Source organism: Dipteris shenzhenensis, chromosome 6 (assembly GCF_047967505.1).
Source record: "Dipteris shenzhenensis isolate YYH24624 ecotype China chromosome 6, Dip_SZ_1.0, whole genome shotgun sequence".
Classification (NCBI taxonomy): Eukaryota; Viridiplantae; Streptophyta; class Polypodiopsida; order Gleicheniales; family Dipteridaceae; genus Dipteris; species Dipteris shenzhenensis.
Window position 1 is genome coordinate 34,980,686 of NC_141601.1, and position 15,610 is coordinate 34,996,295.

General features: G+C 41.3%; 1 protein-coding gene across 6 annotated transcripts in view; it reads left to right on the forward strand.

The window, feature by feature from the left end:
- LOC147901104 (uncharacterized) overlaps positions 1-15,198 on the forward strand; it is a 119,527-nt gene extending 104,329 nt beyond the window's left edge. For 3 of the 6 annotated variants that reach the window (XM_087376095.1, XM_087376100.1, XM_087376101.1), the window contains exons 20-31: positions 3,656-3,720; positions 3,906-3,996; positions 4,081-4,154; positions 4,256-4,334; positions 4,444-4,484; positions 4,572-4,662; positions 4,757-4,815; positions 4,913-4,991; positions 5,084-5,145; positions 5,529-5,712; positions 13,468-13,662; positions 13,985-15,198. In XM_087376095.1, coding sequence (XP_087232221.1) covers positions 3,656-3,720; positions 3,906-3,996; positions 4,081-4,154; positions 4,256-4,334; positions 4,444-4,484; positions 4,572-4,662; positions 4,757-4,815; positions 4,913-4,991; positions 5,084-5,145; positions 5,529-5,712; positions 13,468-13,662; positions 13,985-14,844 — 1,880 coding nt within the window. In that variant the 3' untranslated portion in view covers positions 14,845-15,198. The remainder of the gene's footprint in view (positions 1-3,655; positions 3,721-3,905; positions 3,997-4,080; positions 4,155-4,255; positions 4,335-4,443; positions 4,485-4,571; positions 4,663-4,756; positions 4,816-4,912; positions 4,992-5,083; positions 5,146-5,528; positions 5,713-13,467; positions 13,663-13,984) is intronic. The other 3 variants (XM_087376097.1, XM_087376098.1, XM_087376096.1) reach the window with 3 other exon arrangements.
- The last annotated feature ends 412 nt before the right edge of the window (positions 15,199-15,610 follow it).

Below are 15,610 nucleotides of genomic sequence, written 5' to 3' on the forward strand. Positions count from 1 at the left end.
GTCTACTCGTAGAAGCTTGCTTTAAGCATGTGGGGCTGGCTTAGTCGGCTGAGTCGGCATTGGAGATGGCGGAGGGTCTTGAAGGCTATGTCGTTGTAGGAGGCGCTGCTGGTCTTCAGTGGCGAGACGTTGTTTGTTGGGCTGCGTGGGCTTAAGTCAATCGTAGAGGTTGGGAGGTTGCAGGTCGGAAGAAGCTTGACGTCGCAAGAATTACAGCTCGGTGGTTGCTGACGGAGCTAGAGCGTTGGAGAAGTCGTTTAGTTAGGAGCCGCCTTGGCTCGTGGACACTTTAGCACCACCGCGCCTTTTGTGTTGTGAAGCTCCAAGCTTCCAGCTATGGCGCCTCCTCGTCCAAAGAGCGGCCTTGCTGGTATGGCATCTCCAAGCGAGGGCTAGTCATCCGCGACCAGCTTGCCGCTCATGCAAAGTGGCTGAGGCAGAGTTATGGAGCTTGTTCGTTGATTGGAGTGGAGGCTTATCCAAGTAGCTTGATGGTCGTTGAAGATCGTAGAGTTCGATGGTCAGCGTGCACTTGGCTGCAGTCATAGGCCGTATGGAGCGGGTTCTGAACCCGTTGCAAGGCTTGTTGAATTGCTGACGAAGAGCAAATTAAAATCTCTCACAGTCCTCTATTCCTTACACAAAGAACTCTCTCCCCCTCTCAGGATTCTCTTGAAGAACTTTCTCACACGAATCTATCGCTGAGATTACTCACAATCTCTCTCGATTTCAATCAAGGAACTCTCTCTCACTTAGAGATGAACGGAATTATCCTTAAATGGACGGAAATTCTATTGAGCAAATGGAAATTCTCTCAGGAGAAGAGAATCCTCACGATCACTCAAGAATACTCTCGATCTCTCGATCACTCTCACTCTCTCAAGAATCGCAATGCGGAAGGCAAGGGAGCTCTAATACCATGATAAAGTGAGGGATCAAGGAGGATCAAAGCACCACAAGAAAGCCATAGTGTAGCAAACACCCAATCTATTGCAATCTATATGTGATCAACAATCCATGATAGGCTTCTTATATAGAGAGAGCCTTTAGAATAGTCAACACATGTGGGATTCTCTCATCCATATTTCTCCTTGTGGATATCTTTGATCCACATCTCCACATCATGTAGTCCACATCCTAGGGTGGCTACTTTAATACATTCCTATACCATACCTTAGCCTCTAATTATGTGCTCATGGCACCAAATCTCAACAATACTAGAAGTTGGCCACTTGGCCTTTGTCTGTTATCGCCTTGTTCAATCCATACTGGTTGCATACATCTAGTATCATTTGCCTTTGATGAAGTTTACCAAGTAGGACATTGCTTACTGTATGTCTAATATTAGAGATATTTTTTGCAAGTCCTGCTATGCCCGCAAAGCCCTCGGGCTGCTTTCAGTGGATCACCTTTGCTCTCCCAAAATGCATGGGGGACTGGATATCCTCAATATTCACATGCATATCTTGGCTCACAAAGGGAATCTGATGTTGCAATTTATGCAAGGTGATCAGCCATGGATTAATATGATACGGCATTTGATTATGCACTTATCTTCCTCAGCTTTTGGTCATTGGCAGCCTACTCAATGGGACTTTCTGTTTGGCCACATTGAAGGCAAAGTAAAGGGATGCGAGTTTTACCATAGTTTTTTCCATACATTTCCATACGGCATATGGAGACAGGTATGGAAGTATGGAATAAGTATGGAAAGATGCCCCTGGCTGAAACATCCGTGGCCCTCATACTTTCCAAACATAAGTTATAGAGAATTTTATTAACAAGTTCGTTTCAAGTTTCAACTACTTAAGCATTCCAAAAATAGATCTTAAACCATTAAACAGATGATAGAATCTAGACGTCTGAAAAGTCTGATATTCACAACATACTTGCCAAATTTTGGGTCACATATGATATGCCATTTCATATGCATTGTTTTTAGACGTTTGGTATATGAGCCATACACGTACGGGAAAAACTATGCATTGTACAAAGTTTTGGTGCCTCCTCCTTGGGTTCTCTTCATGCTAATTGTATATGGTCTATGGCATACACCTTTTGATGGTGCTGGAAAAGATTGCAGCGTATATGGGATTTAAAACTCCCTCTTCGGCAAAACTTCCTCTTATGGCGAGTTTTGATTGGGGTGCTTCCTTTTGGACAGTCGTCGTCACATTGCACCTGCCACTTGTAGACTATGTATGTCCTTGAGGGAGTCTATGCCTCATCTTTTTTGGCATTGCTCTAAGTCACGGGATTTCTTGCTTTTGCTACGACGACGGCCTGTTTCCCCAGTGCTTCTTTTGGAAATCATTTTTTGGTTGTTTAGCTTTCGTCCGGTCAGGTAGGGTTTATCTCCTTTTTTATTGGGTTCATTATTGGGCTCTATGGACCCTAGGGAAGGACCGCAACCATTGGGTCTTTGGTGACCCTACTCTTCTAAATATCAGTTCTTTCGGGTATCTCTACGACAATTGCTTTATGGTTGTTTACGTGAGCGAGATCTAGATGATCCTGCTTTCTTTTCATGTTTTGACACTTGTAACTAGAGGTCCCAACTTTGGGACTGATTCTTGTAATATAATCTTCAATGGATTTCACACAAAAAAATGTGTGTGTGTGCGGGGGAGGCAACTCTCTTGATGGAAATTCTTTTGCGTGATGAGAGTTTGCATTGGTCAAAGGTGTTTGATTATCCCCTTGCCTTACACGAACCCATCCAAAGGGATTCAATCGATGGGTGATTTGCTTCATACAGATGTATTATGTTATCTTTTCCATCAGCAGTCAAGCAATATAGTTTAGGGCAGCATTATCGGCCCCTTTGGCATTATATTTCTCAGATGCTTCGAGGTTTTTTATCGGTCCCAAAGTTAGAGCTAACCTATCATCTGACGGATTGGGCTCTACATCATGAAGGTTCACGCACTCGTCCACTACTATTGGTGGCTGATAACTCAGTGGCCAGCTTATATAAGGTTTTGTTGCCTCTGCCTTGGATTTCGAATCAGGCCAATCAATTTTGGTCTAGGAGTGGTAATGCCAAGTGATGGCGCAAAGGATTGCGGCAGCTTTGGAGCTGCAAACTTCCTCTTTGGCAACAGATCTTTTTATGGCGGGTGATGCTAGGTGGAGTTGTTTCGTTTGGACAGCTCTTGGCACACGACGACATATTGCTCCTGCTGTTTGTCATAGATGCCGAGCTCGATTTCCTAATGCTTGCTTCGGCAAGCTTTTCTGGCTTCTCGGGATCCACACAGAGACCAGGATTTGATCTTTTCTTCACTTGGGTTCAGTATTGGGGACTGTGGACTATATGGAAAGACAGAAGTCAGAGAGTTGTTGGAGATTCCACTTTTTCTAAGATTCACTATTTCCGGGTGTCGCTTACGCAATCATTCTATGATTGTATGTGTCTTCGACAGATAGATTCGACTGTTTACTTGTCCTATACTAAGATCTGCAAGTTCCCTCTTTGGGAGCTGCTTCTTGTGTTATAAATTTACATGGATTTCACCCCCAAAAAAAAAGTGTGTATGAATACATAGCTTTGGAAACTGTAGGTGATAGTTTTCGGCTCTGGGTATGTTTCATTGATGTGTTTATGCCACTGTTTGGAGCTTCCAACTATAACCGACTCCTGCTACCCATGTAGCAGATATTGGTGACTTGTCAACAAGAGAGACAGAACAGATACACCATATCCAAGGAGGCTCTGAGGTTCTGTATTGACCATTCTGCAGTGGGAGTTGATGAAGATAGAGTATTTCTTATTTCACAGCATTTGTCCCTTGAGTTTGGGTGTATTATATTAAGATTCTTATGGGGTTCTGTATGATGAAGATTGTGAAAGTAAGAACCCACAATATTTCTAGCTTACTTTTTTTAAAGTTTTATCTTTGCAGCTTCCCAGTGATGAGTGTATGAGGTATGCAACAGATGCGAATAGCACTGGAGGATATAAGTATTCATCATTGAAGAGAAGTCTCACACTATGTAATTCTTCATACTTGTTCTTCGATTGTAGGTGGTCTTGTGCAGTTTTGGCTATATTTGATTGAATCTTTTTGCTATTGATAGCTCATAACTGCAACATGAACCTGGCCACTCAGGTAGCTAATACTGTTGATATGCCAGCAAGAGAGACTGAACAGGTAGATCATATCCAAGGGGGTTTTAGTTCTGTATTGTCCATTTTGCACTGGAATTTGTAAAGATTGACTCTTTGGTAATTTAAAAAGCTATTTCTTTGCAGATTTCAAGGGAAGAGGATAAGAGGCATGCAACAAACTCGAATGGGAGTGAAATCCATAAGCATGCATCATTAAAGAAAGGTCTTACAGTGTGAAAGTTTGTGGTAATATGGATCGTGTAGATCTGTAAGTGTAGTTGCCTTGGGCTTTCTGGCTAGATTTCATTGATTCTTTATGCTATTGATCGCAGCTCCCCACTGTAATATAACTCTTAGTACCCAGACTGAACAGGTACATCAAATGCTATGAGGTTCTGAATTTCCATTGACCTTTATGACTTGGGGATTCATAGATCTTGGTTTATCCTTTATTTTGAAGTTGTGTTCGCAGCTTCAGAGTGATAAGACTGACAGGCATTCCACTGATGCAAGTGGGAGTGAATACTACAAGCATGCATTATTGACGAAAGGTCTTATGATTGGAAATTTGCATGTGCATCAGTATATTTCTGCAAGTATAGGGACTCTTTTACTGTCTTTCATTTTTTATGCTATTGTTTGCAGCTTCCATGCCTCTTGCTAAAGCGTCAGATATAGTTATGTCAACCAGCATGGCTGAACAGGTGCATGATATCAGGGAGATTCTGAGGTTTTGTTAATGGCAAGTTTGTTGTGGGAATCCATGAACTTTTTTAAATTAAAGAAACCTTTGCTTTGCAGCTTTTGATTGATGACAATAACAGGCAAGCAACCGATGCAGATAGCAGTGAAGGCTATAAACATGCATCATCAAAGAAAGGTCTTACAAATGCAAGTTTCAATACATTGAAATATATGTCTGCAACTGTAGGCCATTCAGATCTTATCAACTCATTATGCTGTTGCTTGCAGCTTCCCACTATAATGTGACTGCCACAGACATTGCTCGTCTATTAACAATTGAGACTGAGCAGGTACGTGATAGTCCAGAAGGGTCCTACACGTTGAGTCCATTACAAATGCAACCACAAAAGGGCCTTCCAGTGTTTGAATCTGCAGTCTGTGCCAATGGTTTGCATAGCAAGGAAAAACAGAAGTTTCTAAGAACCTAGCAACCTAATGCTAAGCATATTGACAAGAGAAGCATTCCCGGCAATGATTTCTTGTTACCTCTGCAGATGATGTTTTTGGCAAAAGAGGGGGACATATATCATTGCATGGAGTGCTTCTTTTTTCATAAACGTAATTGAAAATGGGTTGCATTGCCAATGGCTATGTATTTCATGTAAACTCCAATTGTCTGCATGCTGACCTTAATGCATTGATGGAAATGCTGAATTTGACTTCTTTCATACAGGATGTAGAAGGTTCAATGCAAGTGAAGAGACCTACAACTTTAGGTTTGCTGCAAGATAAACATCCTCTGGAATGTAGTTCTAATGGGGTACCAGAGAGAATATGTGGTCTTGTAGGGCTTACAGAGGAACAAAAAGGAACAGTTATGTCAGACAACGTTAAAGGCCGTCTACAATTGAATATTGGTACGTGTTTATGTTTCCAGCTATGAGTTCAAGCTCCTATAGGTTTTGCTTGAACGGTCTAGCATTCATTGTCATGCAGCTACAACCCTGAATGTTAAGTGGGCCATTGCAAGTGTCAATTTGTGAATCGAAAGTTTTATAGTGCTATATCACGAGCTAACTCTAGCTAGTCTGTACCTAACCTGGGTGACAAATTCACTAAGGCGGAATGGATAGTAGCAGGGTGACTACCCCTTGAGGCTAAGGGCAGAAGTAGTGGTGTCTACACGGAGGTCGGGGGTGATTTTACAAGCCCTGCTAACTAGCTTTAGGGATTGTTGCTGTATAAGTGGATTGGCCCTTATTATTATTTTATACGATTGCTGTGATGCCTGAAGGTATCAACATTAGCCTGTAAGAGTGGAAGTAGTTGGCATTTACTGGGAGGTCTAGGGTTACAAGCCCCGCTAAAATAGCTCAGGGGCTGTGTCTATATTACTCTCATTATTTTTGGCTATTGATCGTTATGAACTCCTTAGCACTAGCCTACAAAGCATGGCAACAGGTCGATGCCCTTTGGATATGTCATGGTGGTGTGGGATGCGGTTGCTTCTTGTTGTATGCTAGCAAGAGTGTGATCCTTGACCTTCAACGTGGCGGTGACATTGATTTCAGAACTAGGGTGGAGAGGTGAGCCTGTTGTGTAATTACTGTTTTTCATCTAAACCTTGTGTTATCCTTTAGCTAGGTGTTCTATCAGAGGTGGCTAACCACAAGGATTGGGACTTAACAGTGGTATGAGAGCTAATCTTGGAAGAAACTTGGAGCTGCAAGGATGATTTTCATGTGGGTGATATATGGTTTCAGTTTTTGATTCGTGATTTATGGTTCATTGTTTAATGCAGACAAGTGATTTGTAAAATTTTTCTATTTTGGAATTAGCAAAGCTAATGTGTTGAATTGTCACCTTGAAATAGAAGGAACAGACTTTTGTTTGAGGGATCAAGCGTTCTTCTGACCTTCTTATTCCGAGCTTGTTCACGATTCCACAAATTCTGCGAGCTTTTTTGCATTTGCTTCATTTGGGGTGGGTTTGGGGCGGGGGGGGGGGGGGGGACACAACAGTTCACATTCCAACACCTTCACTTTGGGGACATGTTGTCCACAAGCCCTTACAAAACCACGACCCATTGATGATACTGAAATGGGCAAAGAGTCAACAGTAGCCACTCAATTACATGCAACACCTTACAATTAGTTCCTTTTGTAAGAGAAAAATTGAAGCTTAGTAAGCCAAAATAGGTATAAAATATAAGTGTAATGCACATATAAACAATGCAAAAGACCACTGTCCAATCCGTGGCTTTAGCATGTGGATGTCATGCAATTGCTCCTTGTCCCTTTATCATGTGCTATAAGAAGTTAGACGTATGAGGATTGGATGGGAAGAACAAAGCATTGATCTAGATTTTCTCTGATGTGGCCAGCTAGAACATAGTTGAGTTAGCAGGAGTCATGATTCTTGCCATTTGGGTAATAATTTTACTTTGACTAATCAATACCTTCATAAAAAAGATCAAAGTTTGGGTCGCCAAGTTGGCGTACTTGTTAACAATCTATTGCTCCTTAAGGCCAAGGAAGGAGGTGGGACAGAGCCTCGAGGTTCTTCCACTTGTGCTTTTACATAGCACACCTACTTGTTTGGTGAGCTTGGTTGTGAATAAACCTCAGGCATTTTCTGCCAATCACTAAGTCTGTTCTCGTGTCTAAGGTTTTACCTATTGGCCACTTAAAATGGTTCAAGGCAAACCTCACCCCTAAAATGATCTTAGCCCCTTCTCCCATAGCTCTTATGATTGCATGTGCATTGGTAAGTTTATAGGTCCTCCTAAGTTCCTCCAAAGAGAGTCATCTTCTTTCCTCAAAGTCTTAGATATCTTCTTATTTTTCACAACCTTTTCTAGAAATTCTAATGGCGTTTTGGTATAAAGCACCTTCTAGCTAGGCTTTTGGGAAGCAAGAGGGGAAAAAGATGGAATCCACTCCTATTGGACACATGCTATTGTTGACAAAACCTTTCCACACAATCTAGGACTTTGTCCTTGCCAAGATTCCCAGCTACCTTTAAATAGAGAGAATGTAGGTGAGATACAAATCTAATCTTGAGAAACTTAGCTCCTAAACCCTATACTCTATCTAAACCTTATATTCTTAACCCTATATCCTAAGTCCTATATTAAAACAAAAACCGTATTAGGAAAAGTGGGAAAATCTCGTGAAATTGAAACTCTCCAAACTAGTTAAGAAGCAAGAAAATGTGCACTTTTATATCTATTTTGTGCAATAGAGATTGCTTGAAGTTCTCAACTTCTGTTTCTTTTATGTTAGTGGCTTTGGGCATATTTTTTCATGCTTTATGGAATGTTTACAACTAAATTGGACTGAAGGTGTTTGTGTGCATTCAAATGAGCTATGGTCGATTTGGTTTGCATGCTACTCATTGTTTTGAATCCTTTTGTGATTAGTTTCCGTGTTCATGATGTGCTATATACCCAATGTGTATCTATTAGTTAAATAAGATAGCAAATGATAATAATTTAATAATTTTCGTTGAATAAGATAATTAAGAATAATTATTGTTTTATTAAGATAAATATTGATAATTAATGTAAGAAATCATAATTTTTGTTAAATACAATATTTTGTTTTAAAAAATTGCCTCTTAAAACAAGACCAAGTTCTAACTAACAAGTACCAAAAAGTAAGATGCGAAGGCTGACTCTAATTAACATTCATAAAAGAGGATTGATTATATTTGAACCATAGAGAAAGTATAGATCATCCAATCATTGTAGTCTGTATTTGATTGAATAGAAGGTGGAAGATTAAGGATTCACTCAAGAAATGGGAGAAAAGGGCTAAGAGAATATGGAGGGGAAGTTGGAGAAGATAAACATGACCACTTGGCTAATCTTTCATAGGGCTTAATGGACTGGTGATAAGAAAAGGAGACTGAAATTTGACAATGGTTTGTGCCATTTTGTCTGTTCCATGAAGACATTAGTCATGTGTTCATAAATTGTAGAGAAGCAAAGAATCTTTGGAACAATACCTAGAAGTTCGTAGGACATAGGATGACCAATGAGACCGGAAAGACATTCTTTGTGGTGAGATGTGAAACCCTATTGAGAGGGCATGCAGCCTGAGACATTTTCCCATCATCCCCAGAATATAGCACATGTTCAGATGCAACTCCATTGCGCAATTGATGACGTGGAAAGGAAGGTTAAGTTAAAAAAATTCTCCAGTAAGGAGTCTAAAGGCTATGTCACTTTACCTAGCATTTACTCTCAGCTCCTCTTCTCCATTGACAAAGACAGCATTGACACAGTCAAGGAATATATTCCTGAACAGCAAAGTCTTAGCATTAAAGACCTAGAGGTAAGCTCATTAGAGTGGGGTAGTAGTCAACCTTTGAGGAAGTCAGTAGAATCTTGAAGGAATCACGCTTCCCTTATGTTGTGGTTGATTTATTTTGGTTGTTGTCAAACTTAGGAGTTACTCTAGGAAATCCTGCTCTGTGACGGAGGTAGGCCATGTCCTTTTGAGTATTGCAGATCAGCATACTCTAAGAGTGTTGGGTGAGTGAGGTGAAGGGGTGTTGGAATAAGGGTGGACACTAAGGTATTTGTTCACAAGGCGTAGCAATTGGACTAGCTGGAGGCCTGGAGTTGTGTCTCTTAAAGCCCAAGGTCCACACAATGTTCATATTCTGGATATACAGTTTTGCTGCTTTTGGGGTATGTATCACCTTGGTCTTGATTAACAGAGTCCTCAAGCTAGGCATAGATCAAATGCTCTATGAGAAGAGGAACTACGAGGTGCTATGCCTATACAAAGACCAAGATGCTAGCAAGGATGTTATGTCAGCCATAATCATGGAAGCCCCATGACTTTAAATAAAGAGTGATATATTCCATTCAAAACAAATCATACAACAGGTGGGAGAGAAAGTACTCTATCCCTAGCCTCAACAATGTGGCAAAAAAGCCATGGAGGTGGTCTAAAATGCCACGACATCCCAAAAGGGGTCAAGTGAAAAAATAAAGAGCAGTCCCATGTCCTCATGAAGGATAGAAGTCTCCCACGAGCTGCCAAAGAAGTGCCTGTACACCTCTCCCACTGACTCCTAAGAGTGAAGATAATCTCTGCCCAAATGGAAGCGAGAGTGTCAGCCTCCGTGCATAAATGGTCCCCAAGGACAAAAGAACATTGCGAACACCATGACTTTATGGCGAGGCTGAAAGCAAGAGGGCTTGACAATGCTTGCAGACTTGAAGGCTAAGACCTAGGGGACCCCTATGTCTAGGTATTAAGTGAAGGGTGCATTAGTTGGCCCAAGAGGGGGGTAAGAGACTAAGGTCCAATAAAGGACACATGGCACCATATGTGAGCACTGGGCTAGGAGGGAGGTTTCTAGAGAGAGAGCTCCAACAGAAAAGAGAGAGGAGAGAAGGAACTTGAGAGGAGGTTCACGTACAGACAAGGGGGCACTTTGGAAAACTGTGGCTGGATGGTGAATAGCTTGTACAGCCCTCTAGTGGATGCTGATGTTTTACTGGTGTCAAAGTGTAGGACATTTGAAGCTTGTTACAGACAAATCATGTCTATGAAATATGTGTTTGTTTGTCTGCACCTTAAGGTCTCGAGAATGATCAAAGGAGAATTCAGAAGCGATTCGGTGTTGATGTTCCGTGGACCTGCGTGAAGATTTTAAAAGCTTTCTTTTTCGATTTACTAAGCCATAAGGAATGTAGAAAGTTCGTCGCCTAGTGAATGAAGGGGCATCTTGGAGAAAGGCATTGCATCACTAGCCAAGATAGATTGACGAGAGTAGGCGAGAAAAGCAATCAGTTCTAGTTCACTCTTAGGTTAAAAAAATTTAAGAAATCTTTTCAAACTCCGCCCGGTACCTAGGAATCCTATCATTTTCTATGAGGCTCATCCACCACCATTTATAGGCCTTACTTCCAAGGAAAAGACTCGCTTCCACGACTTGATTTTCAGGAGGGGTGTTCCTGAGTCAATGGAAGTCTTGCCATGCAAGAAGGTGTTTATGGCATCCTTGTTTCGTTCTGTTTCTTCCCCATTGAAAATTGGTGGTTATAAGTCTTAAAGTATGTTTGAGGTTTCTTTAAGTCGAGAGGTAGACCTCTCCACTTGACTTGGAGGAGTCGGTGATATTGGCATAGGAGTCACCGATTGAGAATCGGATAACTTGGATATGACTTCAGTAAGGGTCTTCAATGTATCATTAATAGACCCTAATTGTTCGATTTTCTAGTTTGATGAATTCTGAATACGGAATTCCATAATCTCCGTAATCTATATCCTCCATTTCCATAGTATCCTCATGAGTTTCCTCTTCGACTATAGCCTTCTAGCTCTTTCCACGCTTTCCCTAATCATTTCATCTCTTTCTCGACCCATCATTTTTTTAAATTAAAAATGGGATTCCCCCGAAAAACTATAAAGAAAAACGATTTATAACAGAGAGAAAAATACGATGCCCACTTCCCTGGTATTTGCTCGAGGCCTTGGATTTGCCTTCAAATTCGAACCCGCTCTTGTTGCACCACGTAAGTTGTAATTCTTCAATCCTGCTTCTGCACGGTAAGCCACTAAGTTTGAATCTCTTTAATTTAGTCTTCAATCCTTTTCTTTGAGATTGGCGAGGCTAATGATTGGATGAGCTACCTTTAGGAAATTATTTTTTTTGGAAGGCCTTAGACGTGGAAAAAAGAACCTTAGAGAATGAGATGAGTAATAAAGCTATGATGACATGACTTTTTTCCAAGGTTCCTTGACTTTGGATGAAGTGGCCTTTGCTTGTTCTATTCTTTTTTGGTTTTGTGCAAGTCGACAAACGTTGAGGTCGCCTTCCCTGCTTGCACTTCCACCTGCAACCCTTTGCCTTACAGCAATGGATGGTTATAGCAGGCTGTCCAAAGATTGCTAAGCTGGTTTGCGATGTCTCGGACTCCTCTTGCGTAGATCAACTATTTTATATCAGCTAAGGTATGCAGCCAACTGGAATATAGGGCCAGGCTGTTATGCTGAAGATAAGGGTGATTCGCCCCCAGGATGCTCTTGTGACCGGAATATTGGGAGGACTGGTCTTGCATCCAGTGAGAGCAGCAACAAAGGCCTACACTGGAAATCAATTGAAGCAGCTGCATGATGGGGGGGTAGACGATTTCAAATAAGGGGGCTGAAGCCTAAAGCTTGAGAGAAGGGGGAGAGGGCAGAGAGAAGGGGTGAAGAAAAGGGGGGGCTGAGAGGAGAGGGGGCTGAAAGAGTTGAGAGGAGGGGCTGAGGGGAGAGGGCCCAAGGGGGCTTGGAAGAAGGCTGAGGTAGTGTAGGAGCTGGAGGACAAAGGAGCAGCAAGTCGCGACACCAACAATTCAAGCAAAAGGCAGCATTCGGGAGTTTTACCCCAGCCCGTAAAATCCTAAAACTGGAGCTCCAGGTCTAGGTCCGGAACACGTTCTGGGAATGCCGGAACGGTGTTCCCTGTCAAGTGCCTGCCTGGGAACTTTCTGGGAACGTTACAGACATTGCCTACTCCTGCTCTGTCCGGAACAGCCTTCCAGACGTTCTGGATATCGAAATGCCGTTCCGTGGTAACTATGGAGCTAACAAAGGAGGTGCCTTAGTTGCAAGAATTCTGCAGAAGATGCTTTGGCATGACACTGGAATCTAAGGGGAAAATGCCACTATATGTATCTATATAACGAGGAGCTTTGTGCAGCTACTTGCACTCAACCTTGCGGATGATCAGCATGAGCTAGTTGTTTGTAGCAGGTGACAATTGTAATTTCTCTTACATTATGGTACGTATTTGATCTTAATGGTGGCCAATTTCAGGCCATAGTGGTTTATTACAAGTGACAACCCTCACGATATGTAATTGACTCTACTCATCCTTGTAGGAATAAGAACTGTGCTTAATTTAATCTTTGTCTGATTGCCCAAAATGGTCTTATGTCTTTGTTAGAATTTCTACCTGCTTTCAGGCTGTGTGTATTCAGTTGCTATGTTGTGCTCATGTTCTTTATGCCTTATCAATCAATGCTTTTGTTAACGCTAGGTGTGATCCATGTATAGTTGTCAAAGCATGATGACTCTTTAAGAATCTGTGAGGATTGACTCATCTGCATCAACCTCAAAGAGGTCACTTTTGAAAAGTTTGATAGCGGTTTTACAGATCCCCTCAATTGTAAACATGTTTTGTCCGCTAGATGAAATTCAATCCACAGGTAGTTGGAATTTTTTAAAGCATGCTATATCCTATCAAAGAAAAGTTACATGAACATGATTCACTTCATGGTTGTTGGCCTATTGTCCTTTCAAAGCAACCAGTTATTTATCAACTTGAATGCCTTCTTGACTGCTCCAGTGGCTGCATAAATGTTTGGTCGCATTGTACTGTATCCAAGGACTCTCCTTAAGTATTACTTCCAAGTCGTGGTGCAATAATCCTGTGCTATGGCCTCAAATTCTTATCAACCTTGAATATTGTCACTGCTTGTTGCACGTTTGCAGCCAAATTTTATGCAAAGGATTTTGTGATTATGTGAGTTTATGTTCTTGACTTACGATCCAAGCTGCAAGGAAACCAACTCCTAGGGAATAGAACATAGTAACCATTAAAGCAAAAATCTGTGATTGCATTTCAAAGTACGTATTTTCTGTGACGACTCTTGGGTATTGCAGACTCCATGCAATGCAAAGAAGAAAACAACTTAGAAAAGTCAGATTGGGTCAAGATAGTTAAACTCCGTGGGAATGCGGCAGACCGCTTGTTACAAAAGTACTCAGAACACACAACAGTTCTGCAGAACGAGGATGGCATGCTTGAAGTACTCATTTATGCAAGGCGGAAAATGAAGGCAGAAGACAACTCAGAAGGTGAAGAACTACTAACTTTTCTCTGTATTATATATAAAAGAAATGACTTTGTTATATACTGCATTGACATATGCCTTACGAAGGCTCCACTCTCAGGTGCCACTCTCCTGTTGTATAAAGAATGTATGCAAAACTCTAATCGGGTACTAGGCCTGAAGTTTAAATTGTAAAAAAGTTGCCAGGACATTGAAGTGGTTGCTTAAAATTCCAGATAAGTACAGATGCACAAATTGTCCTTCGTGAATTCAATTTCTTGAACAGGGATTTTCTGCATGTGCTATATTTTGAGCCTGGTTGATGACCTTTATATCTCATATTACAGTGAAAGGGAAAGGTGGCAACAAATATGAGGGTGCAGAAGCAAGTAGCCAGTCTGTATCAGAAGCAACCATCAGGCAAAGTGAGACGAAAGAGAAACAATTGAAGGGAGATGAGATCAATTCTGCCGATCTGATGACACGTGATGAAATCAGGCAGGCTAAGCTAATCTCGTCAGGTATGTGTGACCACCAATGCAAAAGGAAAGGTGTATCTCTTTCACTGGCTGATGAGTGTGGAACACACAGTCTGGGGCAGAAAAGTCGGAAGGGTAAAATAAATGTGAAAAAGAAAGGAAGTCTGAAAAGGAGAAAGAAAAACCACATTCATTTACAAGCAAAGAGCATGCCACCGTTAGATCTCCCCAATCAGCGTAGTGGCTGTCCTCCCAAAAAACAGAAACTTGTTGCAAGGGATGCAGGTAGTATGGAAACAAAAGTCAAAGAAAAATATGGCCACGCTATAGAAAGCACACAAGACAGTGCGCATGCAGGCCAAGAATCTAGAAAAAGGAAAAAGGCTGGGCAAAACACTGAGCCAGTTGGTTTGAATCCAGAGCGAAAGAACAAGAAGCTGAAGCATTCCAAAGGAAGTGAGAATAGTGCAGCAGATTTAACTAATCAAAAAATAAAGAAGAGGAAACATGACATCCATGTACAGATCACATCTGCAGAATGCAATGTGTTGGAGGCGCCTGTAACAGTGAGTCTCACATGTACAACAGGTCAAAAGCTACCACACCAATTTTACTGTCAAAATGGTCATTGCCTCAATTTGAGATCTAAAAATTGTGCAAATAACTCTTGCAGGAAATGCTGCGAGAAAGGTCGTAAAGAGTGCAAGAAGCACAAAGGATGGAACTGAGTGTTTTAGTGTATTCTTCGTTCTCTTACCTCTTTTCAGAGCCATTAAAGAAGATTTGTGGTGCGACAACGGCTGATTGAAAATGCAAGTGCTTTGCTGTGTACTTGCAAGCCACTATGCCGACAAGAAATCTGGTACCATTAGACTATCGTTCAGCAAATTGCATTCAGTGTCAACTGCAATGCATTTGTTGACTGATTGACAGCCTCTGTCTACTCTATCAATTTTAAAGAGCTCCTTGCCATTGGACATCGTGTCTGATGTACTTTTAAATCAAAGCGGGTTCTAACTTCTTGCAAAACTGTGGTCCTAGTCTTAACATATAGCACCAGTTTCGTCCCTCATACTTGTAAGCATGGAAATCCTCTTGTTGATAAATATTTCTTTAATCGCTATTTCAATTATAAGTTTTTTCTAGGATTGCCCTTTGCTAACCTTTTGTATCTAGATGATGCTACCCTTTATCCTCCCTCTCTTATTTAGTTCATTAAGCTTTAGCATCTTTGGATAAGTGAAAATGTCAGCTAATCACCATCTATTCCTTCTATAGAAGGAATACTTTGAACTCTTTGTATATGTGTTTTGTGTGTGTGTGTGTGAACTATAAGGATTTTGTATATGTGTTTGTGTGTGTAAGTGTGTGTTTGTGCGTGTAAGTGTGTAATTGTGTGAAGGATTTTGAGTTGTTCTTTACCTACGTTCGCTACTGGGTACTCTGGACTCTCTCGAAAGATAGAAATCACAGAGTCTTTGGTGATCCAATTCT